A 26,581-nucleotide genomic window follows, 5' to 3' on the forward strand; every position below is an offset into this window, starting at 1 on the left:
TAACATTTCTTATTTCTTAGTGAGGGAATTAGCCAGAAGATGGTGTGCCAGGTTGAAAAATGTACAGGAATTGTTGGCCCAAGTAGCTAGTTGCAGGTGCTGGTTTATTTTACAGAGCTGTAAACTTGTCATAACCATAAAACTGCCACACTTTTATCAACTGGCATAGGTTAATATTTTGAATATTGACTCAGAACCATTTTTGAACTATTAATCAGGAAGAAGGGATACATACATCTGAGAAATAAGCAATAAGCAAATTGCCTTGTGTCAGTTAAATGAACCAAGCAACAACGTTCTACCCCCTCATCAGAAGTCAGTTAGCAGGCAGACCCTGAACCATCTCAAGCATGTCACCTCCTTATTATCCCATAAAGTGCTCCTTTTCCTTAAGGAGTTACCAGTAAATTTCACCAGTAAATTTCTCCAGCACAAAGTAGAGATGCTAAACACCCAGGTGCTTAATTCCTAGTTCAAGACATTTTTTTTTCTTTTTTAATCCTTCCTTTTGGCTGCAGCATATGTAAAAGTTTATGGCATCTTTTTAAAAACACAGACAATTCCCAAATTTACATCTCTAACTTAGACATCTTTCACGAATTCTAGATACTCCATCAGCCTTCACACCACTCCCATTTGGTTGTCTAAACACATTATGCTCCAAACCAAACTGACAGTTTCTCTCTGCAAATCTGCTTCTCCTGAAGTCAATTCCATCTCAATAAAAAGTGGCAACCCGTCCTTTCAGTTGTTCGGGTCCCAAACACAGAGACATCTTTGAGTCCCTTCTCTAATTCCAAATGCTATCCTGAATCCAAACGCATCTCAAGTCTACCACGTATGTTCCTCCAGGCTCCCATCGTCTCTTTCATGTTACCGCAACGAGCTCCTAACGGGTCCCTGATTTATCCCTCCGCATTTCTTCTTTCATGACTTCAGCCAGGATGATTCTTTAAATACAATCGGATCATTCTGTTCTTGTGCTCAAAACCTCTCATTCATTCTTAAAAATCTGTCAGAGGAAATGCCAGAGTTCTTGGAATGGTCTACAGGAGCCCCCACGCTATTTGGCCCGCCCCTTGTCATGTCTCTGACCTCATCTCCTACTATACCCTGCGCCAGCTGCACGGCCTTCCTGCTCTTCTGCCCCCACATCAGGGAGGTTCCTGCCTCAGGTATTTGCATGTCTTCTCCCCTCTCCCCAGAACATTCTTATCCTAGACACACTTGGCTCTCATCTACTTGACATCTTTGGAGTCACCTGTGAACAACTTTAAACTTGCAACTGCTACTGCCTCCACTTGCTTGATTCTTTTTCCTCATGTTATATTTTCCCATAACATTTACTACCATGCCATTCCACAGACTGGGTATTTCATTATTTACAGATTTACCATCTGTCTCCTCTGATCAGATGCAACCTTCATAAGCATAGGTATATTGGTCAGTTTTGTCTACCGTTGTAACCCCAGCACCTAGAACAGGGCCAGGCACATAAAAGGCACTCCCATATTTTTTTAATACTGGATGATTTGAAAGCATACATCTTCTAACTAGAGTGTTTTGTGTATTGAGTTAATAACGTTTACTGATATATTGAATTTTACACCTGCTATCTCATTACATACTTTTTGTATGTTCTATTTTCCCCCCTCATCTTCCTCTTTCTTGTTTTCTGTTTGTTTGGAAGGAATATGTGCTATCTTTTAATAGTTATCCTAGTATTTTTTATTTTATTTATTTATTTATTTATTTATTTATTTATTTATTTATTTGACAGAGAACCCAAGTAGGCAGAGAGGCAGGCAGAGAGAGAGGAAGGGAAGCAGGCTCCCTGCCAAGCAAAGAGCTCGATATCCTAGTGTGTTTTAAATTTTAATGGTAACATACAGGAAAAAGCACAAATCTTAAGGGTCAAGCTCAGTGGATTTTCCCAAATCTAACATATTCATCTAAAAACCTAACCCTGCTAGTTTCCCCGAGCCCTTCCCATGCTGTCTAGTCCTTGTTCCTTCCCACAACGGGAGCCACCATGGTACCGCCTAATATCAGAGGTCAGTTCTGCTCGTTTTTGAACTTCATGTTAATAGAATCATTCAGAATGTTCTCTTGGTGTTGCCTACTTCTCTTCCATACTATGTGACATTCATCCGTGCTGTTGTGTATGGCTGTAATTTGTTCATTCCCGTAACGATTCCATTGTGTGAACATGCTACATTTATCCTTTCTACTTTAGATGGACATGTGGATGGTTTCCAGTTTGAGGTTATTATAAAAAGTTCTGCTGTGAACATCTTGTATATGTCTTGGTAAATTGAAGTATGCATTTCTATTGGGTATAAGAATAGGCCTGGGGTTGCTAGTCATAGGATATGCATATGCTGGGCTTTAATAGATACTGCCAGACAGTTTTCCAAAGTGATTACCCCAGTTACAGTCCCAGCCATGTAGGAGAGTTCTAGTTCTTCCATAACTTCTCTAAGACTTGATATTTTTAGTGGATTTTATTTTAGCCGTTTGGGTGGGCGGGTAGTGATATCACATTGTAGGTTTCATTTGCATTTCCCGGAGACTTAATGAAGGTGAACAGCTCCTCCATTATGTATTTGCCTTTTGAGTATCTTCTTGAGTGAAGTACCTCTTCTTTTCCCAATGTCTCTCAATTTCTTTTTCTGATTTCTACTTTATATTTTCTGGATAAAGTGATGTTTATAGAAGATTTATATATTCCATATTGGAATCCTTTGTCAAATATATGTATAAATCAAGTATTCTCCCACTCTGCGCCTTGCTTTTCACCCTGGTATCTTTTGATGAATATATTCTAGCTACTCTTCTAAAGCTTGCATAAATTACTATTGTTACTCACAATTAAAGACCTTAGAATGCTTTGAGTCACCTTCCCAAAGTATGTGCTATTAACGCTCAATTTTTTCCCCCTCTCCATAGTTTGATGTTGTTTTATTCGGTTGACACTTCTGCTATTCTTTCTTGTATCCAAAATTCTCCATCTGGGATCATCTTCTTTCTGGCTGAACTGAACACTTTAGAATCTCCATCAGAAGGTTTTACTTTGTGATTAAAATCTCTTTTTATTTGTTTGAAAATACCATATTTTTTCCTCCATTCCTGACATGCATTTTTACTAGTTATACAAATCTGGGTAGACATTCAATATTTTTCAACAGCACTGTTGTATTCAAGTTACACACTCTTGTTTTTGAGAACTCAGCAATCAGCCTGCTTGTTTCTTTCTGGGTGACTGGCCTTTTCCTTTGTCCGCTTTTAAGATATTTTAAGATATTTTCTTATTCTTCAATATCCTTCCATTTCCTTAAGATATAACTAGGTGTGGAGTTCTTTTATTTATGCTGCTTGAGAACTTAAGGGCTTCTGGATGTACAAATTGATATTTTTCAACAATTCTAAAAAATTATCAGGCATTATCTATTTTTTCCTCCTTTCCACTCTTTCTAGGATCCTTTCATAGAACTCTGATTTGATGTTATTTTAAGTCTTCTCCTTTTATCTCGGAGGACCCTTATCCTCTCTTTCATTCTTTCCTATCGTTTCCTCTGTGGAATATATTTTGAATAATTTCTCTAGATTTATCTTCTCATTCCTTAATTTCTTCTTCTGTATCTAATCTGATATATAATTAATTCATTTCTATATCAATTTATCAAATAATTTATCTTTTTCAAATCTGTTTATTCCCTGTTCATATTTTTTAATTTTTAAAATATATTAAATATTATACTTTGTGTTTAATAATTCTAATATCTGTACTATCTTGCAGGTTGGGTCCTAGAGTCTGTTGTTCCACTGGTTTTCAGTCACTGTGACTTGTTTCCTTGTGTGTTTAGTAATTTCTGTCTATGAACTGTTAATTTTTAGAAGTATATATTGTGGAATTATTTAAACCTGGGATAGAAGTCTGTTCCATCAAAGAAGATTTTGTTTGCTGGGAGAGCGACCAAGCTGATATCACGTTAGATTACATTGGTCTTCTTTTGGACCACACACATAGTGGTGGGGATTTGAACTGCTGATGGATATGAGGATCAGCTTATGGTAATCATTCCTTTTTCTTCGCCCAGCACCAAGTTTCCTTTGATTACAAGGGTTTATGTTGTGTTAATTGTTTTCAATGAAAAGAAGTGATACTTTTATTTCATTCATTTTTCCAAGAGGTCTATTTGCATAGAAGGAGTATAGAAAGACACTCTATTGTATTTTTTCTTCTCAAAACTTTCTGATTTTATGCCCACTGTCCTTGACTAGACATTTTGTGCTACTCAAACAAGTCCTGCAAAGAACTATTGACGGACTCAGCAACTCCCTTTGTACTTTAGCAGCATGCACAGATTACTCAGAATAATCCTTTTTGGACTATTTTCTTCATGGTATAATCTCCAAATCTATAGTGACTCCTCACAGACAGTACACAATTGCATGAAAATAGCCTTCAGCCCCATATTCAAGGCTCTCCTGTAACTCTTTAGTTCACTTCAGCTGGTCTTACTTCTGTCCCCCCCACCCCGCCCCGTATTCCAGATTGTCTACCTACTTCTCAATTTAAGGCATGGTTTTTTATTTTATGCCACCTTTATGCTTTCTCATGTGTCGTTAGTATCAAAATGTCTTTTCCTCCCTTTTCCATTTATTTTTGAAAAAATTTGTGTTGTGTTCAGAACGCTTGAAATGTTTTTATAACAAATTTATAAGTACATAATATGGTATTTTTTACTATAGGCACAGTCTTATTCATTCTGTGTAGACATAATCCTGTGAGGTCCTGACTTCATACAGGAGTTCCCAATTATAAACTCACTTGGGGCAGGCCCTGGGATACAGCTCCTGTCCTCTGCACATCACACAGTCAAAACAGGAGCTCAAGAGATTCAGATCTCAGTAAAAACCCCGAGGGCAAGAGTAGCTCTGGCACTCACCTTCCAGGGTTCCTGGTTCCTGCGAGTAGATGCATGCTTTCTTTTTACATCTGTTCTATGATACTTTAAAACATTTTCCAAAAATCTATTCTTTACTTTTCTTAGTCAAGAGAATAATTCATGTTGTCAAATCTACCATAGTTTCACTGAAGCTGGATTTATTCTTTTACTCCTTTCTTTAACAAAGTTTTGTTGGGGGATCTCCAGTGTGCCAGACATTGTGCCAGGTTGCAGAAATACAGAGAAAAATACCAAATGGTTTCTGATCACATGGTGCCCACCATGTACCATGGGAGACAAACACGTACCCCATGTATTATAATGTAAGGTATGCTATACTTTTTTTAGAGAAGGAAATTAATGAAGAGAACTAACAGTTAGTGATCACATGAAATATACAGTTTACAAACATTGACAAATAGCCCTGGAAAATAATATCAACCCCATTTGTACATGAAACCCTGTAAGTTTCCTAAGATGATGGGCTTAGTATATAGGGGGCCTGGGTCCCAGAAATGCTTAACTGTAAAGCCTAATATGGAGATGCGGTCACTTGGTTGCTGTTTCAGTGCCACAGAAACAGAAAGAGTGAGGAATTGTGGTCCCTGAGGAGCAGGGAAGAGGAGAATGGATGGAGGTAAGGGGGACTTCAGAAGAAGTGACTTCTGAGATAGAACTTAAAGGATGCCTAGGACATCAGCAGGTAGAGAATTCCAGACAGAGATCAGGTGAAATTACAGGGATATTTAAAGACTTAAGACAGGATATGCAGAATACAGCAGAGTATACAGGGAAGGACCTGTGAGGCAAGGATGTGGCCAATTAGCCCAGAGGCATATTTTAAGGGACCTGGAGTTCATCTTATGATCACTGAATATTTATTCTTCTTATAACTGATTAGTAACACATGAAATGTCAGTGGTCTGCCATGGTTTATTGGGCTGGAGTGGTATCTGTTTTCTTTGTGTAACCAATACCTATTTCTCTCTGGTCTTCTACTTCTAAATCCAGTGCTCTTTCCATGACTGCACAACTGCCTCATGAGCGTTAAGTTTCCTGGCACATAATAAATGTTCAATAAATATTTATAAAAGAAAGTAACATCTTAGACACCCACAACTTGTAAATCATGTGATGATGGTGAACAGAACCAGGAAGAAAGGCAACTCACAGTGGCCTAGGGAGTGCCTGGCCAGCTTCGGGTCTTGGAGGCAGGCCTTTGTCTGGGTGGCATCGCTCACAGGGCCCTGCTTCCTGGGCAGCATGCTCCTGCGGCCTCCGAGGACTTTCATCACCTGCTTTCTTCCCAGCATCCCTCCACGCGTGGCCCCCTAAACACACGCAATAGGGAGAGTGCTATAGAGCTCTGACTTACCTGCTCCGTTGCCCACTTACTTGTGCTTTTCTTCCGTAATTCGTGCTTCACGGACAGCAAGGACTTATTGTGGTACTGAACGCAGTCCCCCTAGACAAATTTTCACAAGGATGCACACCAAGTCTTTGGGTCACCTCTGAACGGCCACCGAATGCCCAGGGGAGGCAGCCCCACCGGAGGCCGCAGAATGTAACAGAGAAGGTTCTTCAAATATCTTATCTCACCTCATCTCCAGGACCCCCCCCCCCAACTGGGAAAATATCACTAGACCACATGATAAAGAGTTCTGAAAGGTTAAATAACAGGTCTCCAAATCCTCTGGTTTCCTAGCCAGTAGTCTACTAAGACAGAACTTGAGCCCTGTGCTCTTGACCACCAAGGGGGGGCTGTGTTCCATTCACCTGATAGTTCTTCTGCCCCCCTGCCATTCTGTTCCTCTGTACTTCCTTTCCCACTCCCTCTCTGCAGTGTTGGTCAGACATGAATGCTGAGTTCCGGAGATAGAGAGACACCATGGGCACGGTGGCCTACACACTGATCACGGAGACAAGACACACAAACCTTAAGGTACCACGTGGCAAGGGCCGTTTGCAGCTGTGTTGTTCTCTGAGACAGAAACAGAGGAGGGGAGGTCCGTTCTCTTGGCTGGGAGACAGGGTGGAGGAAGACTTCCAGAGCAGATCTTATTAAAGAGTACTTTAAAATGAAAGGAAGAGATGGACCAACGGGATAAAGGGACAAATCAGCACGAGCAAATGCATGGGTATCTGGAGATGTTAGGGTCCTCAGACAGGTGTACAGAATCTGATGCTGAGGGAAGACTGGAAGGGACAGGTTGAAAAGACAAGAGGAGAAAGATGTGACAGAATGAGGCTGAGTAATGCAGGGTCTTGTGTGCAAGGTTCAAAGGGGGCCTCACTGAACTCCAGGCAGCAATCGGAGCAGATGTGCATTTCAGAAAGCTCTGGATGGATTTCCGGAATAGACACCAGAGACCAAGGGGAATTACAGCCTTTCTGGCTATTTATCAGATGGCGATAGGAGAGGAGATTATTGTCCTTCTGATGGCAAGTGGACAGGAGCACTGACTATGACAACACATCTGAAAGCAGTCGGAAGAAGCCGAAGTACTTAACAGTTATAAAGTATGGGATTTCCTGAGCTCTTGATGTGGTCTGGACAAACTAAAAGGAGGGGCATTTTTTCAAGTCACACAGCCAAGAATCAATTTTTTAATGGGGAAAAATGACAAAGTAATAAGTCAGAGTTTCACATAAATGCAGTGACTGCCTTCCTTCACTGTGGCCCCTAATAAGGCCGTGTGTGGGTTCCCCTTGTCCTGTCCTTGGGAATGCTTCCTAGGGTCAGTTTGAATTTGTATCTACTGATGTTCCATTTACACCTGACCCCAAACAGCACTGCCCAGCTACGCCACATAATCCAAATCACCTACAACAATTTCCAAAACTCAAATCCACATCAAAGAGCAGGAATATGTCCCTTTGGTTGCAGCCTGGCTCTTGTCAAATGGCCAGCACTGATAAAGAACATATCCCTGCTTTTCTCTTTCATGGTTAATGTCCATAACTGTGACTTCCCCTTTATCTTTCTCATGGTCCTGATAACCCCTTTCTGATCTCTGGCCCCATCACCCACTTATGGCCTTGTCTGCTCTCTGGCCTCAGGATGCAATGCCCCTTCCCTAACTCTGGCCTGCCCACCAGTTCAGGCCCACAAACACCACCAAGCTGCTTGATTTTCCCAAGCCCTGCAGCTGGGACTGGAGCAATCTGATATTCTACGATAGGCACAACTCAAACAGGTTTTCAGAATGTTGTGAGCATTACTAGCAGCACTGGTGATATCGATAATTTAAGCCTCTGACCACTCTAGTTGTTCTGAGGGGGACAATGTCAATTGATTGGATAGGAGTATACACATGAATCTAGTATTTACTAATAAGTAATAATTAAGAATACCTTACATTTTTATGGTATCTCATGGTCTACAAAGCACTTTCACATACATTATCTTATCCACATAAACCAGACAGAATCAGGGTGGGACTGCGGATGGTAATTGAGTAGGGATGATTTGTTCTTCTATTACAGATGAAATGACGGAGCTCAGAAGTAAGTTGTTCTTCTAAGTAGGGCCCTCAAGCACACACCTTAAGGAGGCCCTCCTTCTGGGGCTGTTCAATTGCAGGGTACAACACCCAAATGAGTGTCTATGTTTTGTCCTCTGGATGCCTTGCTGAACTCATACTAGCCCAGCCCCACCCCTAAGGCCTGCTTCATGGCTAAAAAGTGGACACCTGAGGCTAGAGCTCAGTGTTACTGTCAAGTTCATTTCTTTGAGAAAACACCCAACACCCCAGGGTCTTCAGATGCTCTCTGTCGAGAGCTGCTGTCTCAGGCTCTAAAAAGTCACTCCATGAACTACTCCCATGATACCCCTGGACTTTTACTGTTTGGCCCTGAACCCTAGAACACTGATACCTTGAAAAGATGACTTGAAGGTAAATCTTTTTGTGGTTTTTGAGGTTCCAATTCACATGGTTCTTTTTCCTTCTCCTTTTTATCTTCATCTTCATCTTCATATTTAGGGCTTAGATGTGAAGAGATAACAAGGGAAAAGTGAGGTTTAGAGTGTTTAGATCATAGTGTACTACCCAATCCTAAAAGAAAGGAATGGAAAAAGTGAATTTAAACAGCTGAATAGTTCCTCTTCTCTCCCTACCTTCTGCTAAGATAAGGATCAGGTCACCCATTAGATCATTTCACTGAGTTTCTACCCGCTCCAATCAATGCCAGAAGGAATCCCTGCTTAAAATCTCCTAGCAACTCCCCATTGCCTGTAGGCTAAAATATAAACCCATCGTGATGTCGTTGCAATCTTTCTTTCCAATCCCACCTCCCTCTACTCCTTCCCTCAACTTTTGCTCTAGACTCACATTCCCCAAACCAACCATCCTGGTTCGAGCAACTCTCCCTTTTTAGTTGCCATTTCCCTTGACAGACATGCCTTCTGCATCTTGCTGGCGAACATCAAACCCTTCTCAATTTGTCTGAATCATCTTACTTCTGAGAGTCCTCCCCTGATTCTCCCAGTCATACCTTCTTATCTGCTGCCCCAACACTTTGTCCTTCTATTTGTATTATAAAACACTGTTTATGGATCAGCCTCCAGTTCTTCCAATTGCCTTGTAAACGAACAATCAAGTTATAAAGCGGCAGAGTGCCGCTATTTCTGTATGTATTCCTAGCATCAATGCTGTGTGATCTAGAGCAGCAACAGCATGGGGCCTGGCACAGGGTGGAACTCAGACAGTCTTCCCTAAGGAAATGAAGGACCACCACGCACCACTATATAGATGACAGCTGCATTGGACAGAGTATGAGAGAGAGGCAAAGTGGACAGTGTCAGGAGAAACCTGAGATCTGAGGAGAGAATGAATGTGGAGGAGTCGTCAACTCCCAGATGAGGACTTCTGTTCTGGCACAGTGAACTAGACTTACAACCACATTCATACGGAAGGCAGAAAAAGAGGAGCCCTCAAAGAAACTCAGAAGAGGAGGTCAACAAGAGAGGAAAAGCACCAGAGACAGTACTGTTCTGAAAGACAATGGAAAGAATTGTCAGGAGTTTCATTCATTCACGTAATTACTGAGCACCGTGCCCACCAGTAAGGCCATCTGCCAGTTCCATGATGATCAGGGGCGGTGAGAGAGGGCTGGCTTCTTCTTCTTCTTTTTTTTTTTTTCTTAAAGATTTTATTTATTTGACAGAGGGAGAGAGATCACAAGCAGGCAGAGCAGCAGGCACAGAGAAAGAAGGGGAAGCAGGCTCCCCGCTGAGCAGAGAGCCCAATGCGGTACTCGATCCCAGGACCCTGAGATCATGACTCTGGCCAAAGGCAGAGACTTAACCCACTGCACCACCCAGGCACCCCAGGAGGGCTGGCTTCTAATCTTCACTATATATCCTTCTTTCTGCAAGTCCATGATTAACCTTTAAAAAAAATCATATTTTCTTATTCATAAATGAAAGGTCACAATGCCAATGTCCATGGTTGCCAGGAGAATGAAATGTGAGAAAAATGTGGAAAGCTCAGCATTGTTCAGAGTACATAATGGACCTGCAATAATTGTTGGGATCCTTGTCTTCATGGAAGCATTTGCTGTGTTAGAATTACCCAGTTCTTACTCCCCATTGCACATTGTTGGTATTTCTCCTAAAACATAAATCCTTGTTGATGTACATGCCCTTGGTAATCCATCTTATCTTGTCAGGTCTTATCCAGTAACTTATAACTGGATCTCTATAAGTAATTATCAAATTAAATTCAATATGGTGACTTCTAGGAATACTATGAGGCGATGGAGTACGTTATCTCTGCTTTGAAACTCTTTGTGGTTCCCCCTGACCTAGAATATAAAGTCTAAATCTGTGCTCTCCACCTGCGGCCACTGTCCATGTATGGATATCGTGCATTTGAAATGTATCCGGTCTAGACTGAGCTATAAGTATAACATATACTTATATAAGTATAAGTATAATTCTTCAAGAAGAATTAGAGAAAAAAGACTATAAAATACCTCAGTAATAGTTATTATATTGATTACATGTCAAAATGACAATATTTTGGATACACTGGGATTAATAAAACACATAATTAATTTCACTTGTTTCTTTTCACATTTTAAAATTTAATTTAATGTTATGTTAGTCACCATACAGTATGTCATTAGTTTTTGATGCAGTGTTCCACGATTCACTGTTTGCATATAACCCCCAGTGCTCCATGCAATCCATGCCCTCCTTAATACCCACCACCAGGTTCACCCATCCTCCACCCTCTTCCCCTCCAAAACCCTCAATTTCTTTCTTGGAGTCCACAGCCTCTCCTGGTTCATCTCCCTCTTTGATTCCCCCTCATTTTTCTCTTCCTTATCCTAATGCCCTGCATGCTTTTCCTTGTGTTCCACAAATAAGTGAAGCCATCTGATAACTGACTTTCTTTGCTTGACTTATTTCATTTAGCATAATCTTCTCCAGTCCTGTCCACGTTGATGCAAAAGCTGGGTTTCCTTTTTACTTTTTAACATTTGGCTACTAGAAAAATTTTAAATGACATCTGTGCTTTGCCTTACAGTTCCATTGGACGGGGCTGGTCTCATTGTAAATTAGGGGGTGCAGGCCCTCCTGGACCCAGCTCTGCATACTCCCCGTGGCTTTGTTCCTTCTGCTTCCACACTGCACTTCATGCTCATGCATGATCCCTGTTTGGGGAGTCCTTGACCGACCTCATGTCTTTGCTCAAACTTTTCCTTATGCCTGGAACAATCATTACAACAACTCCTATAGGTCTTTTAAAGATTGAATTCAGCTGTCAACTCTTCAAGACAGTATGCCTGGAGCCTCATCTCTGTGTTCCTACAACTACTTAGCACTGATTATATTGTAACTTCCTACTAAGATGATCATTTCCCCCGCTCCAAATAGCCCCTTTCCCCCATCCATTCTAGCCTCCTTGCCCATCTGGAACCAAGGGCAGAGAATATACTCCATTCATTTTTGTATCTCAGAATCTAGCAGCATCTGAGAGAGTAAAATCTCAATAAATGCTGAATTAACCATGTGACATGTACCTCTCAAGCGCCCAGCACCACGCTAGATGCTAGAGGGCAGATACAGGGCGTGGTGGGGGGCATGAATCGAGGCAGACCAGAACTCAAGGACAAACATGAAACATGGTTTCCCTCATGATCCACTGCTTAAGTGTTTAACCTCAGCCAGGGAATTCTGATACTTGCCTCTCTAGACTTCACCAACCATGTTTCCTCTAATGCATTAAAAGTAACTCCAGGAGAAGAATGATAGACACAGACTCTGAAGAGGGGGGTCAGAGCACAGCCTTGCCAAGGCCCTGCTTTGGACCCAGAAGTATGAGAGGTGTCAGGAACACCAAGAACGAGAAACACGGGCCCTTCTCAGAAGGAACTCACACACAAGAAGCAGGGAAGGGAAGGAGAGTCAGGATAAACTGGCACGTTAGCAAACAAATGACATGCAGTGAGGTTAGTGCAGACTTGTGTACCTTGGTTGGGGGTGGGTGGGAGGGTCTGGCTACTTTTCTTTGAAGGAGGGGAATTAGGAAGGCTTCTTACAGGTGGGAATGTTTGATGCTCATTAAATATTTACTGGTTCATTAAGTTGGAATGAATTAATGAATTAAGGCAGCAAAGGCACAGAGATTTAAAACAGCATGATGCATTTTGGAAACTAAGTTCTTTGGCAGTCACATGATGGTTATATACCTATTCGACTGTGTGATTCCCACAGGCCAGGAGCCCCTGAGGGTAGCAGCCAGGTTGCCATCACTGCTACTCCCCCAGTGGTTAGCAAGTGGCTGGCCCATGCTGGAGACTCAGTAAGTGTTTACCAATGAGGGTGGTGTGGCCTAGAACAAGGCAGGAGGGAAAGGCCAGGCAGGACCCTTGAGTACCTTCTCTGTACCAGGCACCTTACTAGGCACTGGGGAAGCTGGACCAGCTCAGTGTCTGCAAGCATAGCTGACCCATCTAAGAAAACTGGTTTAGTCAACAGAGGTTGGACTAACGCTTTTCCATTTGAAGATAAAACTCACCTAAGTTCTTGATGGAGACCATTCTTCCTAGGCTGAAAGTAAAGAGGGAAATGGTCATTTTCATAAATCAATCCAAACCCTGCCTTTGATGTGTGATTACAGATCATTAGAAACTTGACCAGAAGACCAGACAGGTGAGGTCTCAGGATGGAGCAAAGGCAGACACGGACAACAGAAACTTCCAGAAACCCTGGCCAGTGGAACTGAAGGTTAGTGGAAAAGGAAAAGCAGCATGCCGGAGGGAATGTATAATCTAACTTAGAAGTATAAATTGTTTTCTGCATGCTGTTCCAGGAACGTGTTTGCAGAATAAAGCTTTCCATCATTTGGGGAAATACATACTTGGGCTATCAGAGCAATGTTTCAGTGGGCAGAGTCAGTAACACAAATGTGTAAGTCATGCTGGGAATTCTCGCTGGCTGGTCACACACCCCCTGATCCCAAATTTACTCCCAGACGATCTAGATTTGGTTCCGTTAAGATTATGTCCCAGTGACCACAACGTAACTCTTTGATTCAGTCATCACATAGATCTGATTCATTATTTTGAATCTAGACAACAACGTTGAAGAAAACAGAAAATAGCTAAGCCTTGAACATGCTGTGACCAAGACCAGCCTAAAAGCTCATTTGCCCTCCTTTGAGGAGGGCCCCGCAGGCCTTCACTCAGGGACGATTAGTTCTTATCTCCCGTATAATTCTAACAACATGGATGGTAGAGTGACAGGTCAGATGGACCCCTGCTACATTACTGACAGGTTGCTGAACCTCTCTGAGCCTCCAGTCCTCACCTATAAGAGGCAAGTTGTGATACTAGCTCACCGGGAAACATGGAGGATGAAGTGCCCCACCTTTGCACGAGTGCCTGAAATGCAACAAGGTCTTGGTACAGAATTACCCATGTGAAAGACTCCCTGCTCAACACAAAGATATTGATAGAGAAGTCGAAACTGTCAGAGAACAGGAAACAATGACAGCAGACAGACTTGGTTTGGTGGAAAGACAGCTAACTCTGAACACCTGAGAAAGACCTAACATCATCTTTGTTTTTCTTTTTTTTTTTAAGATTTAGCACAAGTAGGCAGAGAGGCAGGCAGAGGGAGAGGGAGAAGCAGGCTCCTGCTGAGCAGAGAGCCCGATGTGGGGCTTGATCCCAGGACCCTGAGATTATGACCTGAGCGGAAGGCAGACACTTAACTGAATGAACCCCCCAGGCACCCTAAGGAACTAGGAGCATCTTATAAAGAAGAGCTTGAACTGTAGCCATTCAATCCCTTATGTTACAGAGGATTCCATGTCATGAAGACAGAGTAAGATCAGATTCCACCTGCCGAGACAAGAACACGGAGATGAACGCAATACATGTCTGAGAGTTAAGATTTAAAATTTAAAAATATATTTTTAAATTTTAAAGGAGTCTACTGGAGATTCTCTCTTTCTCCCTCTTCCTTCCCCCCACCCACCATCTCTCTCTCTCTCTCTCTCAAATAAATAAATGTTTTTAAAACATGTTAAAAATACTTTTGTGGTTTTTTTTCCTTTTGAATGGGATAAACTCTAGTTATTTACAGAGTTTACTTGTACAGGAAAGTTTATTATTTTGGAGATATTGCCAGATAATTGAAGCATTTTAATAGAATGTTTCTACTTTCATTAATAAGAATAATCATTTATAGTTTTCTAGCTAGAAAGTGTACCACAAATGAACAGGCCTTTCCAGTAGGTGTAAGAAAACAAGCAGAAAGATGAAAGATCTGGACGAAATGAACTCTGTGTGAAAAAAGTGACCTTCATTGACCGAGCTGAAACATGAGGGGAGGCCCTGCTGTGTGCCAGGCTCTGTACTGGGAGCTTAGCTACTTTGAGTTCTCTCAGCAACTCAGTGAAACAAGTACAAACCCCCTTATTTATTGAGCATCTACTACAGCAAATGTGGTCGCCACAGGGCATCTGCTTCCTGCCCTCGCAGAGAAGACGCCATTTTCCAGAAGACCCAGCAGGAGCCCAGAGAGGCAAAATGTCTGGGAAAGGTACGGGCATTTACCATCACACGGGTTTCCTGAATTTACCTCACTCTCGTTTCCACAATGACCCAGACGTGGATACTTCTACTATCTCTATCCTACAGGTGAGGAAATGGAGGTTCGAGATCCCAGGGTCAGGTGCTGGGACTGGGGCCAGCAGGGACTCTGCTTGAGCTCTAATCAAGTGGCTCCAAGGGGCACTTTGCACTGGGCTCACCAGGAGCCAGAAAATGTGCCTTCAGAGGGCGGGCCATCCTCCCGAAAGCGCAGGAGGTACAAATTTGGCTTGGGCCACAGCACTCCCCTCTCTGAAGGGACCGTTATTAAAGGCCAGCTGATGCTGTTCGCCACAGATAACAGGCCGGGAGTGGATTAGGGCCAGCTTCTCCCTCCCTCCTCCCCACACCACTTTTTCTATCTCTGTTATTACAGGCGACAGAATCTTAGCAGCTGGAGTCTTGGAAAAGCCTCAGGAATTGGGAGAAAACTGAAAACAAAGACCTCCCTCCTGGCTCCTAAAAGAAACCACTCTACCGTCAATTCTGCATACCTGTTGTAGTTATGAAGTTGGTAAAAAGAGGGAACAATACCTTTTGGGGTTCTTCAATTTCGACTTCATAAGTTGCTAAAATAAACATGAAAAAAAAATGTCAGAGGCCGTTTATTCACCCATTTCTTACAGCACCCAGGATTCAAGCAATTACGCAGGATGGCAGAGTTCAGTTTTCTCAGCCTCCGGAAAATGGAACGGTGTGAGGCTTTGTCTGTGTGGGGAGTTGTCGGGTCACTGACCATGGCTTTTTATCTCTGTGGGGATTTCCAGGATGGAATGTATGGTCAGTGAAAACATGTGAAACAATTTTCAGTTTCCTGTTTCAGTAAATAGATATACATACTCCATGCTGAAGAGACAGCGCTGAAGTTTAGTGGTTTGCAGTCAGAAGGGGAACATGAAAGGGAAAGGAGAGGAAAAAAGCCCCCCTCCAAAAAAGAAAAAAAAAGGAAAAAAAAAAGCCTAGATCCCACTTCAACAAAATGAACTCCACAGCACACTCACAAGTGTTTTTGTTCCTTAACTGTTTTGTTTCCCTAGCACAGCTTGAAAAGAGGAGACTGGCCACCAACTTAGGTTTGAGTTCCTTTTGGATTTTTTTCTGATTGTTCTGTGGATTTTATTGAATGATGTGACACTGACCTTCAATAATAACAAACACAAGTAGTGGCAAGAATGCGGGTTCAGAGCCCAGTCCTGCCGCTTCCTACCTGAGGGATTGCAGACAAATTACTTCATTTCCTAGAGTCTCCGTTTGCTCACTTGAGAAATGCAGTCAATTAGTACCTGCCTTACACAGTTAATGGGGAGATTAAAGGAGATGATGTAAAAAAATGGGACATGCCTAGCAGAGCACCAGATATTGTATAGAAAGTGATGGGTTTTTGATAAAATTACTTATTTGACTTTTCTTTGCTGAAATGTCATCTCTAAAAGTTTCCCCCTACTGTTAATGAATATGCATGCATAATAAGTAGGACTCCCCCCTGTTTTTCTTCTCTTTCTTGCTGCTAGGTTCCTGAAGCTGTAGTTTAGAAAAGTGACCAAGAAACATGTTTTATTTTATTTTTTTAAGTAGGCTCCATGCCCACTGTGGGGCCCAAAGCAGAGCCCAATCTCATGACCCTGAGATCAACACCTGAGCTGAGACCAAGAGTCAGATGCTTAACTAAGTGAACCAACCAGGTTGCGTTTCAAGGTCATTGTTATTCTACACACAAAATCCATTGATAAAACGAAGGAAATCCTAGGTTTTCTATAGGCACTGTCTGTGATTGCTTGACACAAAGACCTAAAATTCTCTGTGGATGATTCATAGCATGCACTTCAATGGAAGCCATTGTACACTTCTCTTTTTACTGATTTTTTAATCAAAATGTATTATTTTGCCAGTTTACTTTAAAGCCTCTGTTTAGCTATTAATACACAATGAATATTTGCTTTTGATGCAGTTTGCTCCATATCTATTCCAAATATGGGTCTCCTTTCCAATTTTAAAAATGATAATCTCCTTCCTCAATTGAGGTATCATTCTTTGTTTTACAAAGAAATAACACATCATGATCTTTTTGCTTCTCATTGTCACCTGGGGAGAGGGGAGATATTATTCTTAGAAATGGGGAAACCAAGGCTCAGAGGAAGCTTACTTGTCAAGGCTAGTACACAAAAATACACACTGAATTAATAATGCATCCGTAACTTGATTATGATTTTTTAACAAACCAGACGTTCTCCAAAGTTTTGCCATCACAACTTGCTCCAATGGAAGGAATATAAAAGACAAAGGATTCTACCCCATGGGGTCAGGAAAGGACAGGGAATCCTATCTGGAGGATATGACCCACAGCACTGGAGCCCATTCTCTCCACTGACAGCTTTGTTCCAGCTGGGGGAAAAGGATACTCATCGCAAGATGGTCCTCAGTACCCTCCAACTGCTGGCCCCATTACATGACCGCAGCTTGCAGGCTTTTTCTCCAAGTACTAACTCGCTGTGTGACCTTGGAAAACTAGGAGGCGAGAGCACTGTTACTAATAATATAAAAACAGTAATAAAAAGCAACAAACAGGGACGCCTGGGTGGCTCAGTTGGTTAAGCAGCTGCCTTCGGCTCAGGTCATGATCCCAGCGTCCTCGGATCGAGTCCCACGTCGGGCTCCTTGCTCAGCAGGGAGCTTGCTTCTCCCTCTGCCTCTGCCTGCCATTCTGTCTGCCTGTGCTCGCTCTCTCCCCCTCTCTCTCTCTCTGATAAATAAATAAAATCTTTAAAAAAAAAAAGCAACAAACATTTTTTATACTTACAAATACTAGGAACTGTGCTACGTGTTTAAATGTATGACCTCACTTAATTCACTCAGTGATCACTACTGACACTGGCATTTCACCCATGAGGAGGCAGATGCCCAAAGAGTGAAGTAACTTGCCCAAGGTCACTCCATTAGCAAATGGCTCTCAAACTTCCTCCCAGCTACGGAATAATTCATTTGGGTGGAATATTGCCCCCGGGCACACATAAAACTTCTCTGGTTGATGTCATGCTCAAAGTCTCCAGTACCCCTCAGGACAGCCCTAGGGCCTAGGAAGCAAGGTCTGAATGGGTGGTCTAGATGACCTCTGAGGACAATTCTGCAGAACTTCCAGAACAGCCTAAATCCTGCTTACCCACATTCTATATAAAAGGACAAAGCCTTGGGCGCCTGGGTGGCTCAGTGGGTTAAGCCGCTGCCTTCGGCTCAGGTCATGATCTCAGGGTCATGGGATCGAGTCCCGCTCAGCAGGGAGCCTGCTTCCTCCTCTCTCTCTCTGCCTGCCTCTCTGCCTACTTGTAATCTCTCTCTGTCAAATAAATAAATAAATCTTAAAAAAAAAAAAAAAGGACAAAGCCTCAGAAAGGCACCCAGGCTGAACTATGCACCCCAAAGGGATGGTCTTTGTTTTCCTGGCATTGTTTAAGGGACAATCTCGTACAACGGTGACAGTGAAAGCTAACCACCTCATCTTTCCCCTTATTTTCCCCCTTCTCTCTCCCCGTCTCCTCCAGAAACGTAATACTTAGATTCTTCACCCTTGGTGGGCAGAGAATGAAAGAAGGATCCCCTCTGAGTTAATCTTTATAGAAGATGTGAGACTTATATTAAGATTGATTGATGGATTGGATGATTTTTATTTATGGCTATCCAACTGCTCCAACATCATGAAAGGCAATGTTTCCTCCATTAAATTTCCTTTTACAATTTTGTAAGGGAGAATATTTTTTTCTATATGCAGTTTTTCAATCCATAAATATGGTATATCTCCCCTATTTATGTAGGTTTCCTTTGAATTATTTCATCAGCAATTTGTAGTTATCAAATTTAAGTCTTGTAACATTTTGTTAAACACAAATCAATTTCTCTTTCTTTAACTTTTGTGAATGTTGTAGTATTTTCTGATTTTAGTGTGTTCATTGCTAGCATATAGAAATGGGATTTTAAAATTCTATTTTGTATCCTGTGACCTTGTTGAACTCATTTGTTAGTTCTACATTTTTTTTTCTTTTTTTTTTTTTTTTTTTGGGTAAATTCCCTGGGGTTTTCTATCTAGACAATCCTATCATCTGCAAATAAGGGCAGTTTAATTCTTTGATTTGTATTCATTTGATTTCCTTTTCTTGACTTACTGCATTGGCTAGAAGTTCTAGCACTGTGTTGCATAGGAGTGGTAAGAGTGTACATCCCTGGGGCACCTGGGTGGCTTGATCATTAAGTGTCTGCTTTCTGCTCAGGTCACAATCCCAGGGTCCTGGGTTTGAGACCCCTGTCAGGCTCCCTGCTCAGCGGGAAGCCTGCTTCACCCTCTCCCACTCCTCCTGCTTGTATTCCCTTTATCACTGTTTCTCTCTGTCAGATAAATAAATCAAATCTTAAAAAAAAAAAAAAAGTGACCATCCTGCCTAGTTCCCAGTCTCTAGGGGAAAGTATTCAATATTTCTCCATTAAGTATACTAGCTATAGGTTTTTGTTTGTTTGTTTGCAAATGCTCTTTTTTTTTCAAGTTGAGAAAGTGGCCCTCTATTCCTATTTTTCTGAGTTTTTTTTTTAATCATAAATGGGTATTAAATTTGTCAAATGCTTTTCCTGCATAGATTGTTATGATTGGGTGATTTTTCTTCTTTAGCCTGTCAATAAAGATTTCATTGACTGATTTTTTTGAGTGATCTTTGAATATTGAACTAGCTTTCCATCCCGAGAATAAACAGCATTCTGTTGTATAATTCCATATTACGTCTTGCTGAATTCTATTTACTAATATTTTACAAAGAACTTTTATGACTCTGCTCCTGAAGGGTGTTAATCTGTAGTGTTCTTGTGCACTGTCTCTGTCTGGTTTGCTGTCAGGGTAATACCAGCTTCTTGAATCAGTAAGGGTTTCCTCCTGTTCCATTTTTCTTGGAAAGATTGTACAGAATTGGTGTTAATTCATTTTTAAATATTTGGCAGAATTCTCCAGTGAAATCTCCCAGGACTTTGAGATGGTCTTTTTCGGAGTTCTATTTTCTCTTAATTAATTTATTTATAAATTTTAATTGCAGTATAGTTAACATACAGTGTTTTAAGTTTTTTGTTTGTTTGTTTGTTTTACTTTTAAAACTACAGATTCAATGTCCTTAACAGTTACAGCACTATCAAAATGATTTATATTGAGTGATCTGAGGTAATCTGAATTTTTGAGGAATTGTTCCATCCTGAAGTTGTCAAATTTAGATGTGTAGATTTATTCATAATATCCTCTTATAGTCCTTTTGAAGTCTGCAAAGTTTGTAATGATATCTTTGTTTCATTCTTGATATTGTTCGTTTGTGTCTTCTTTCTGTTTCTTTGTTAGTCTTGATAGAGGTTTGTCAATTTTATTGATCTTTTCAAAGAACAAGCTTTTGCTTTCATTGATTTTTCTCTACGCTTTTCTGTTTTTAATTTTATTTATTTCTGTTCCTAATCTTTATTCTTTCCTCCCTTCAACTTGCTTTAGATTTATTTTTCTATTCTTTTACTATGTTCTTGAGGTAGGATCTTAGGTTTAAAGATTTTCCTCTTTAATGTAAGCATTTAGTGCTATTAAATTCTCTTCTGCATTCCTTAGGCTCTGTCCCAAGGATTTTTATATGTTTTCATTTTTTGTTCAGTTCAATATGTATTTTGATTTCCTTTTAGAAACGTGGGCTTTTGTTTCGAAGTGTTTAGAGAGTTTTCTGTTATCCTTTGGTTACTGATTTCTAGCCTGATTACATTGTGGTAAAAAATACACTATGATTTCAATTTTTCAAAATGCACTGTTGTAAGGCCTAGAATAAGGTCTATCTTGTATATGTTTATGAATGCTTGAGAGTATATATATTCTGCTCCTCGTGCACCTTCTATAGATATCAATTAGATCCTGTTGCTGATGGTGTTGCTGAATTCTTCTGTATCCTTGCTGATTTTCTGAGTAGGTGTTCTGTCAATGTGGACAGAGGGGTGTTAAAGTCTCAAACTATGAGTCCATTTGTCTATTTTTTCTTTCAGTTTGTGCTTCACATATATTATAGCTCTGGAGCTTGGTGCACACACACTTAAGATTGTTTTGTCTTCTTGATGGATTGACCCTATTATCATTACATAATATCGCTCTGCATCTCTTGTAATTTTCTTTGCTCTGAAATTTACTTTTTCAGTTATTAATATAGTCACACTAATATTCTTTAGATTAAATTTACATCTTCCAATCTCTCTCTTTCAATTGGCATATTTAGGCAATTTACATATAATGTAATTAATGCAATTACTGATATATTAGAGCTTAAATCTGGCCTTTATTTTTTATTTTCTCTTTGGGTTTTTTTTTCGCCTCTCTGTTACATATTTCCTGCTTTCTTGTGGGTTACCTGAACATTTTTTAGAATTATTTTTTATTTACCTATAGTTTTTTGTTTTATGTTTTTAAAATATCTCCCTGTATATCTGTTTCAGTGGTTCCTTTAGGGTTTACACTATATATACATGTAAATCACAGTCTACTGGTATGGACATTTTATCAGTTCATGTGAAGTATAGAAACCTTATTTCCCTCTATGTCCCTTAACACTTTCCTTATAATGGTCTTATGTATTTCTCTTATACACATTTAGAACTGTATCAGATAATGTTAAGAGTTTTTGCTTCAACCATCAAACATAATTTTAAAAAAATCAAAAGAAAGAAAATATGTCATACTCACATTTGTATTCTTTCCATTTTTTCTTTCGCCTGAAGTGAAAGTCCAAAGTACTTCCTTTCATCATTTATTTTCTGTCTAGAAATCTTCCTTTAGCCATTCTTTTAAGATTGGTCTGCTAGAACAAATTATCTTAGTTTTCCTTCATCTTAGAATATCTTGATTTCCCCTTCAATCTTGAAGGATATTTTCACTGGTAATAGGATTCTGGATTGATAGTTCTTTTCTTCTTGTACTTGAAAAATGTTGTGCCAGTTTCTTCTGGCTTTCATGGTTTCTGATGAGAAATTCAGCCATTTAAATTGTTTTTCACCCATAGGTAATGTATCATTTCTTTTACTGCTTTCAAGATTTTTACTTTTTATTTTTATTTTTAGAAGTTTGATTATGTTTTTGTGTGGATTGGGTTATCTTGCTTGGGATTTTCTTGGCTTCTTCAATCTTTTGTTTAATGTCTTTTACCAAATTAGGAAAGTTTTCAATTTCTTCAAGTACTTTCAGTAGCATCCTCTTTCCCCCTTCTTTCCAGTACTACAATTTAAGACTTTCATTATAGTCCCACGGATCCTTGAAGATCTGTTCATTGTTTTCCCCTGATCTGTTTTGTCCTTATTGTTAGATTGGGCAATTTCTATCATTTCTTTCAAGTTTATGAATTCTTCTATTCTCCCCATTTTGCTGTTGAGTCCATCCAGTGAGCTTTTTATTTTTCTTATTGTGTTCTTCACTTCTAAGTTTCTATTTCTTTTTCTTTACATCTTCCATTTCTTTGCAGAGGCATCCCATTTCTTCTAAAAATAGAGTGAAACTATTCTTTGTGTGCTTCAATCATGTTCATAATTGTTCACTGAAGTCTTAACAGCTGCTTTAAATTGTCTCTCAGAACACGCTAATATTTCAATTGTCTCAATGTTGTCATCTATTGATTATCTCTTTTCATTCAAGTTTAGACTTTCTTGATTTGTGATATGATGAGTAATTTTCTGTTGAAATATGGGCATTTTAAGTATTATCTTATGAAACTGGATATTATTTAAACTTCTGTTTTAGTTGGCTTTTCTGGTGACAGAAATGGGATGACTTTTTTCTGTCAGCTAAGGGTACACATCTTGGTTCTCCACTTCTTGGCCTTCCAATATCCAACTGAGGGCAAGGCTCCTCACTGCTCCTGATCAAGGGTGGGAACTCCAGTTCCCCACTCAGCTTTTGCTGATAACATCCTCGTGGTAGGAGGGCTTGTTTTTGCTCCCCATTTGTCCTACTTACTTCTGGGTAGTTGTGAAAGTCCTGATTCTCCAATGAGTCTTCTCTAATAACAGACCAACAGAGAGGAGAAGGGTACTTTGTTGGGTGGGAGACAGGAATACAAGTTTCTCATGCGGTCTTCATTATAGGTGGAGTTTTGTTACTCCTGGAAGGGCTGAAAGTCCAAGCTTCTGACATAGCTTTCTCTGCACCACCTCAGCCAAGGGGCTGGAGTACATAACTGCAGCCTGATAAGGGTGAGTGTCTAGGATCCTCACTGATCACTGGCTGGTGGGGTAGAGCCATAGTTTTTACTGTGATGTTTGGCTAGAACAGAACAGTTATTGTCTAAGGCTTTTTGTTTTTCTAGACTGCCCCTTTTCTGGTTCTTAGGCAAGAGAGAACAGTCTTTTGCTGGAGATGTTTCTGTTTGTACCCACTGGTGTTTCTGGATTGCCAGCTTCTTTGGCTCCAAGTCTGGGATATATGAGACAAGAAGAAAACCCAAGGAACTCACCTATTCTTACTTGGGTTTCTAGGTCTCTAGCTGCTATACCTTCTTATTTCTAACTTTTCAGAATCTCCCAGTTTTCTTGTGTTTGTTTCACATATGATATCCGACAGTTTTAGTTGTACTTAGCAAAAGGAATAAGGAAGAATATACATGTTCCATCCTTCCAGAAGCAGAATTCCACTTGAATTTAAATGTATTGTTTTATCAAACTCTCAGAACAAAGCCATGAAGGTGATATTATACCCACTTTTCAGATGAAGACACTAAGGTTCAGATGTTATTCATCTAGTAAGTGGTATAAAGATAATTGGAAGATAAATGAAGAAAGAGTCAAGTGAATAAATACAAGTGGGGGGAAAATAGCTCAACCCCTTCTTGTTTGTTTGTTGTTTTTGTTTTTTCTAACTGCATCTTGACCCTTTAAAGAGGAAGAAGGAAAGGGGTGGGGACATGTGGCAGGATCCTTTTGATCTCAGACTGTAGTACTTCAGTTTCTTTAGCCCTGGTAGGTCTATTCCTATATCCCACCAAGATGTTCTCTCTGGCAAGGGACATCCTCACTACCCTCGCCTGTCTCCCACCTTCCTCCCTTTCCACTACTCCATGCTCTGTTACTCTCAATTGCGTCAGTGGCTTATTTTCTGAGCCCTTTCTCTTTCAGCCAAAGACACTTGCCTCTTTATGAAGTACACAAAGAATCCCTCAGTGAAAGACAAGAGAGGCTTGAGTTAGTGGCTCCTTCTTTGGGTACCTTAGGTGATTTTCCCTGGCAGGCCACTTTGAGCATTTATGGCCTGGGAAGAACAAATACAGGACTCTGGTCCAGCTTCCCACTTTTAATCCACAGCTTCATCCTACATGGAAAGGGGCCTTGCATAGGTCCAAATCCCAAGCACACCACCCCCCATGAACTACTCTCTCTGCAGCCCATTCTGTCCTGGGACTTAGGGAAGAGACCCAAGTCTCTTGGGAGGAGCATTCTGGGGGTCTCCTGTATCCAGAAAGGGAAGGTATAGGCTCCAACAAGGGCATCTAAATAGCCCTATGAGGCCTTTGCAGAAAGACATGCAGTTGGAATTTAGTCCAAATAGGGCCCATGGCCTTTCTATTCAAAGGCTGGTTTATAAACCAGCAGCATCAGCACCACCAGGGAAGTTGTTAGAAATTGAGACTCTCAGGCCCAACCACACAGCTACTGAACCAGAATATGTTAAGCAAGATCCCCAGATGATTTGTATTTTAAGTGTTAGAATTTGAGAAATCATATTCTGATGCAGGTGCCTAGATGCTCCAAGATTGGAACAATGTTGCCTTATGGGGGTAAGAAGGGACAGGAGTTGTTTGTCTTATGACTAGTATTTTATAAGCCATATGGGAGAATCTAGACTTTGCCTAGTCTAAGAGAAAGAGAGAGGGAGATTTTCCAGTAGTTCTTCAACCCTTTATTGCCTTGGGAAGGGGAGGGAAATTTCAATGGATCCTAACTCCTACCTCACAAATCTTTTATGTATGTATTCTCAGACAAATGACTTCTCCCACACTCTTCTGCTTTTTTTCCATACAATAAGGAAAATAAATCAGATGATCTCTCTCTAACCCTCCCTCCAGGGAAGCAAAGCATCCTTGAATGGGAAGCAGCATAAAATGGTGAAAACAGCATGCATCTTAGCGGCAGTCTGAGCCTATTTCTTATTATGTCTTTACCATATATTCCTCGTCTGACCTTGTACAACTCAACATCTCTGGTCCTCAGTTTCTTGTCTCAAAAAGTGGGCTAATAAAAGCTGTATCAGCAGGGATGCACACACAGAACCTACTGGGTCACTGAACTGTGACCCATAGCATATGTTCACAAAATACTAATGTTTATTCCAGCATAAATGTTCATGCCTTTTGTAGAGAACCAGCTGATCCTATAGGCAGAACAAAGACACAGAAACTGTAGAAATGTTATGAGTCCCTGCTTCTTCATTTTCTTACCTGACAGGGTTTCTTTTCTTCATAGAAAGGTCTGAGCTTTGTCGGTAATACCAGAGGCGGGAAGATTTAGCTCTGAACCAGTGGTCAGATCCATTAAACGAATTCTCTGCTCCTATTCAGACTAAATAGAGGGACCTAATTCTCATAGTCTGTTATCTCCCTCTCCACACACGGAGTTACCAGGGGAGTTCAAGAAAGACACCACAAGAAGAGAGATGAAGTTTCTATAGGAGAAGGAAGAAAAATGGATTATCGTATCTTGATTTTCCCTCCCACATATCTACAGAAGGCAAGGCATCTAAGTAGATTGGTGAAGGAGAGAATAGAAGTGGTAGAGAGAAGGCAGCACTAGGAGTTGTGAGATAGCATTGATGCCCAACTGGATTTATTTATATTTTTAAGAGACCAGGCAGGGGAAAAAAAAAAAAAGATATGAGATGGTAGAGCAGCATGGCTTTGAATTTTTAAACTTATAGTTAGCTAGAGGGAAAATACCATTTTTGCCACATTTTCATTCCACACAGGGTTACAATATTAATTGGCTTAGCAGACTTACAATCAGCAATTTCTTTTGCGGTGCACAGGTTAATGGAGTTGCCAGAGTGTTTCAGATATGAAATTGTTGCCTCATAATTATGTGGCTCTTCAAATTCAGCACTGAGAAGCATGGAGAAAAAGGTTACTTAAAATAAAACATTGCTTTAAACATATTTTAAAACTTTTTGTATTTTTTCTTCATTAGAGAAGTAATATATCTGACAAATATGGTGATTTAAACAGATATGGAAGACATTGCCCCTACTCTAAACATATAGAAATTCTGAAAAATACAACAACACAAAGAATTATATGAAAAATACATAACTCATCTAGAAATCAATAAAGTCTCCAAGTGCCAGATATAGGGAGGAAAACAAAACTAAACATGTAAGTAAGAATTACATGCAAAGGAAAAGTGAGACAGATAAAGAAAAATCTTAATGACTGGATGGCTGAGGATTTACTTTGAGTCAGGAGTTAATTCTGAGCCACAGGCCTCATCTGAATGGGAAGCTAGAC

The 26,581-nt window shown here is 40.5% G+C and overlaps 1 protein-coding gene across 6 annotated transcripts in view; it reads right to left on the reverse strand.

Moving 5' to 3' along the window:
• The window catches only part of FYB2 (FYN binding protein 2), a 167,043-nt gene that overhangs the window by 73,712 nt on the left and 66,750 nt on the right, over positions 1 to 26,581 (reverse strand). For all 6 annotated transcript variants that reach the window (XM_082688107.1, XM_082688106.1, XM_082688110.1 and 3 more), the window contains 5 exons: positions 26,079 to 26,179; positions 15,594 to 15,628; positions 12,980 to 13,011; positions 8,829 to 8,937; positions 6,124 to 6,283 (listed from right to left, as the gene is read on the reverse strand). In XM_082688107.1, coding sequence (XP_082544233.1) covers positions 6,124 to 6,283; positions 8,829 to 8,937; positions 12,980 to 13,011; positions 15,594 to 15,628; positions 26,079 to 26,179 — 437 coding nt within the window. The remainder of the gene's footprint in view (positions 1 to 6,123; positions 6,284 to 8,828; positions 8,938 to 12,979; positions 13,012 to 15,593; positions 15,629 to 26,078; positions 26,180 to 26,581) is intronic.

The sequence above is a fragment of the Mustela nivalis genome (assembly GCF_964662115.1).
Source record: "Mustela nivalis genome assembly, chromosome: 10".
Classification (NCBI taxonomy): Eukaryota; Metazoa; Chordata; class Mammalia; order Carnivora; family Mustelidae; genus Mustela; species Mustela nivalis.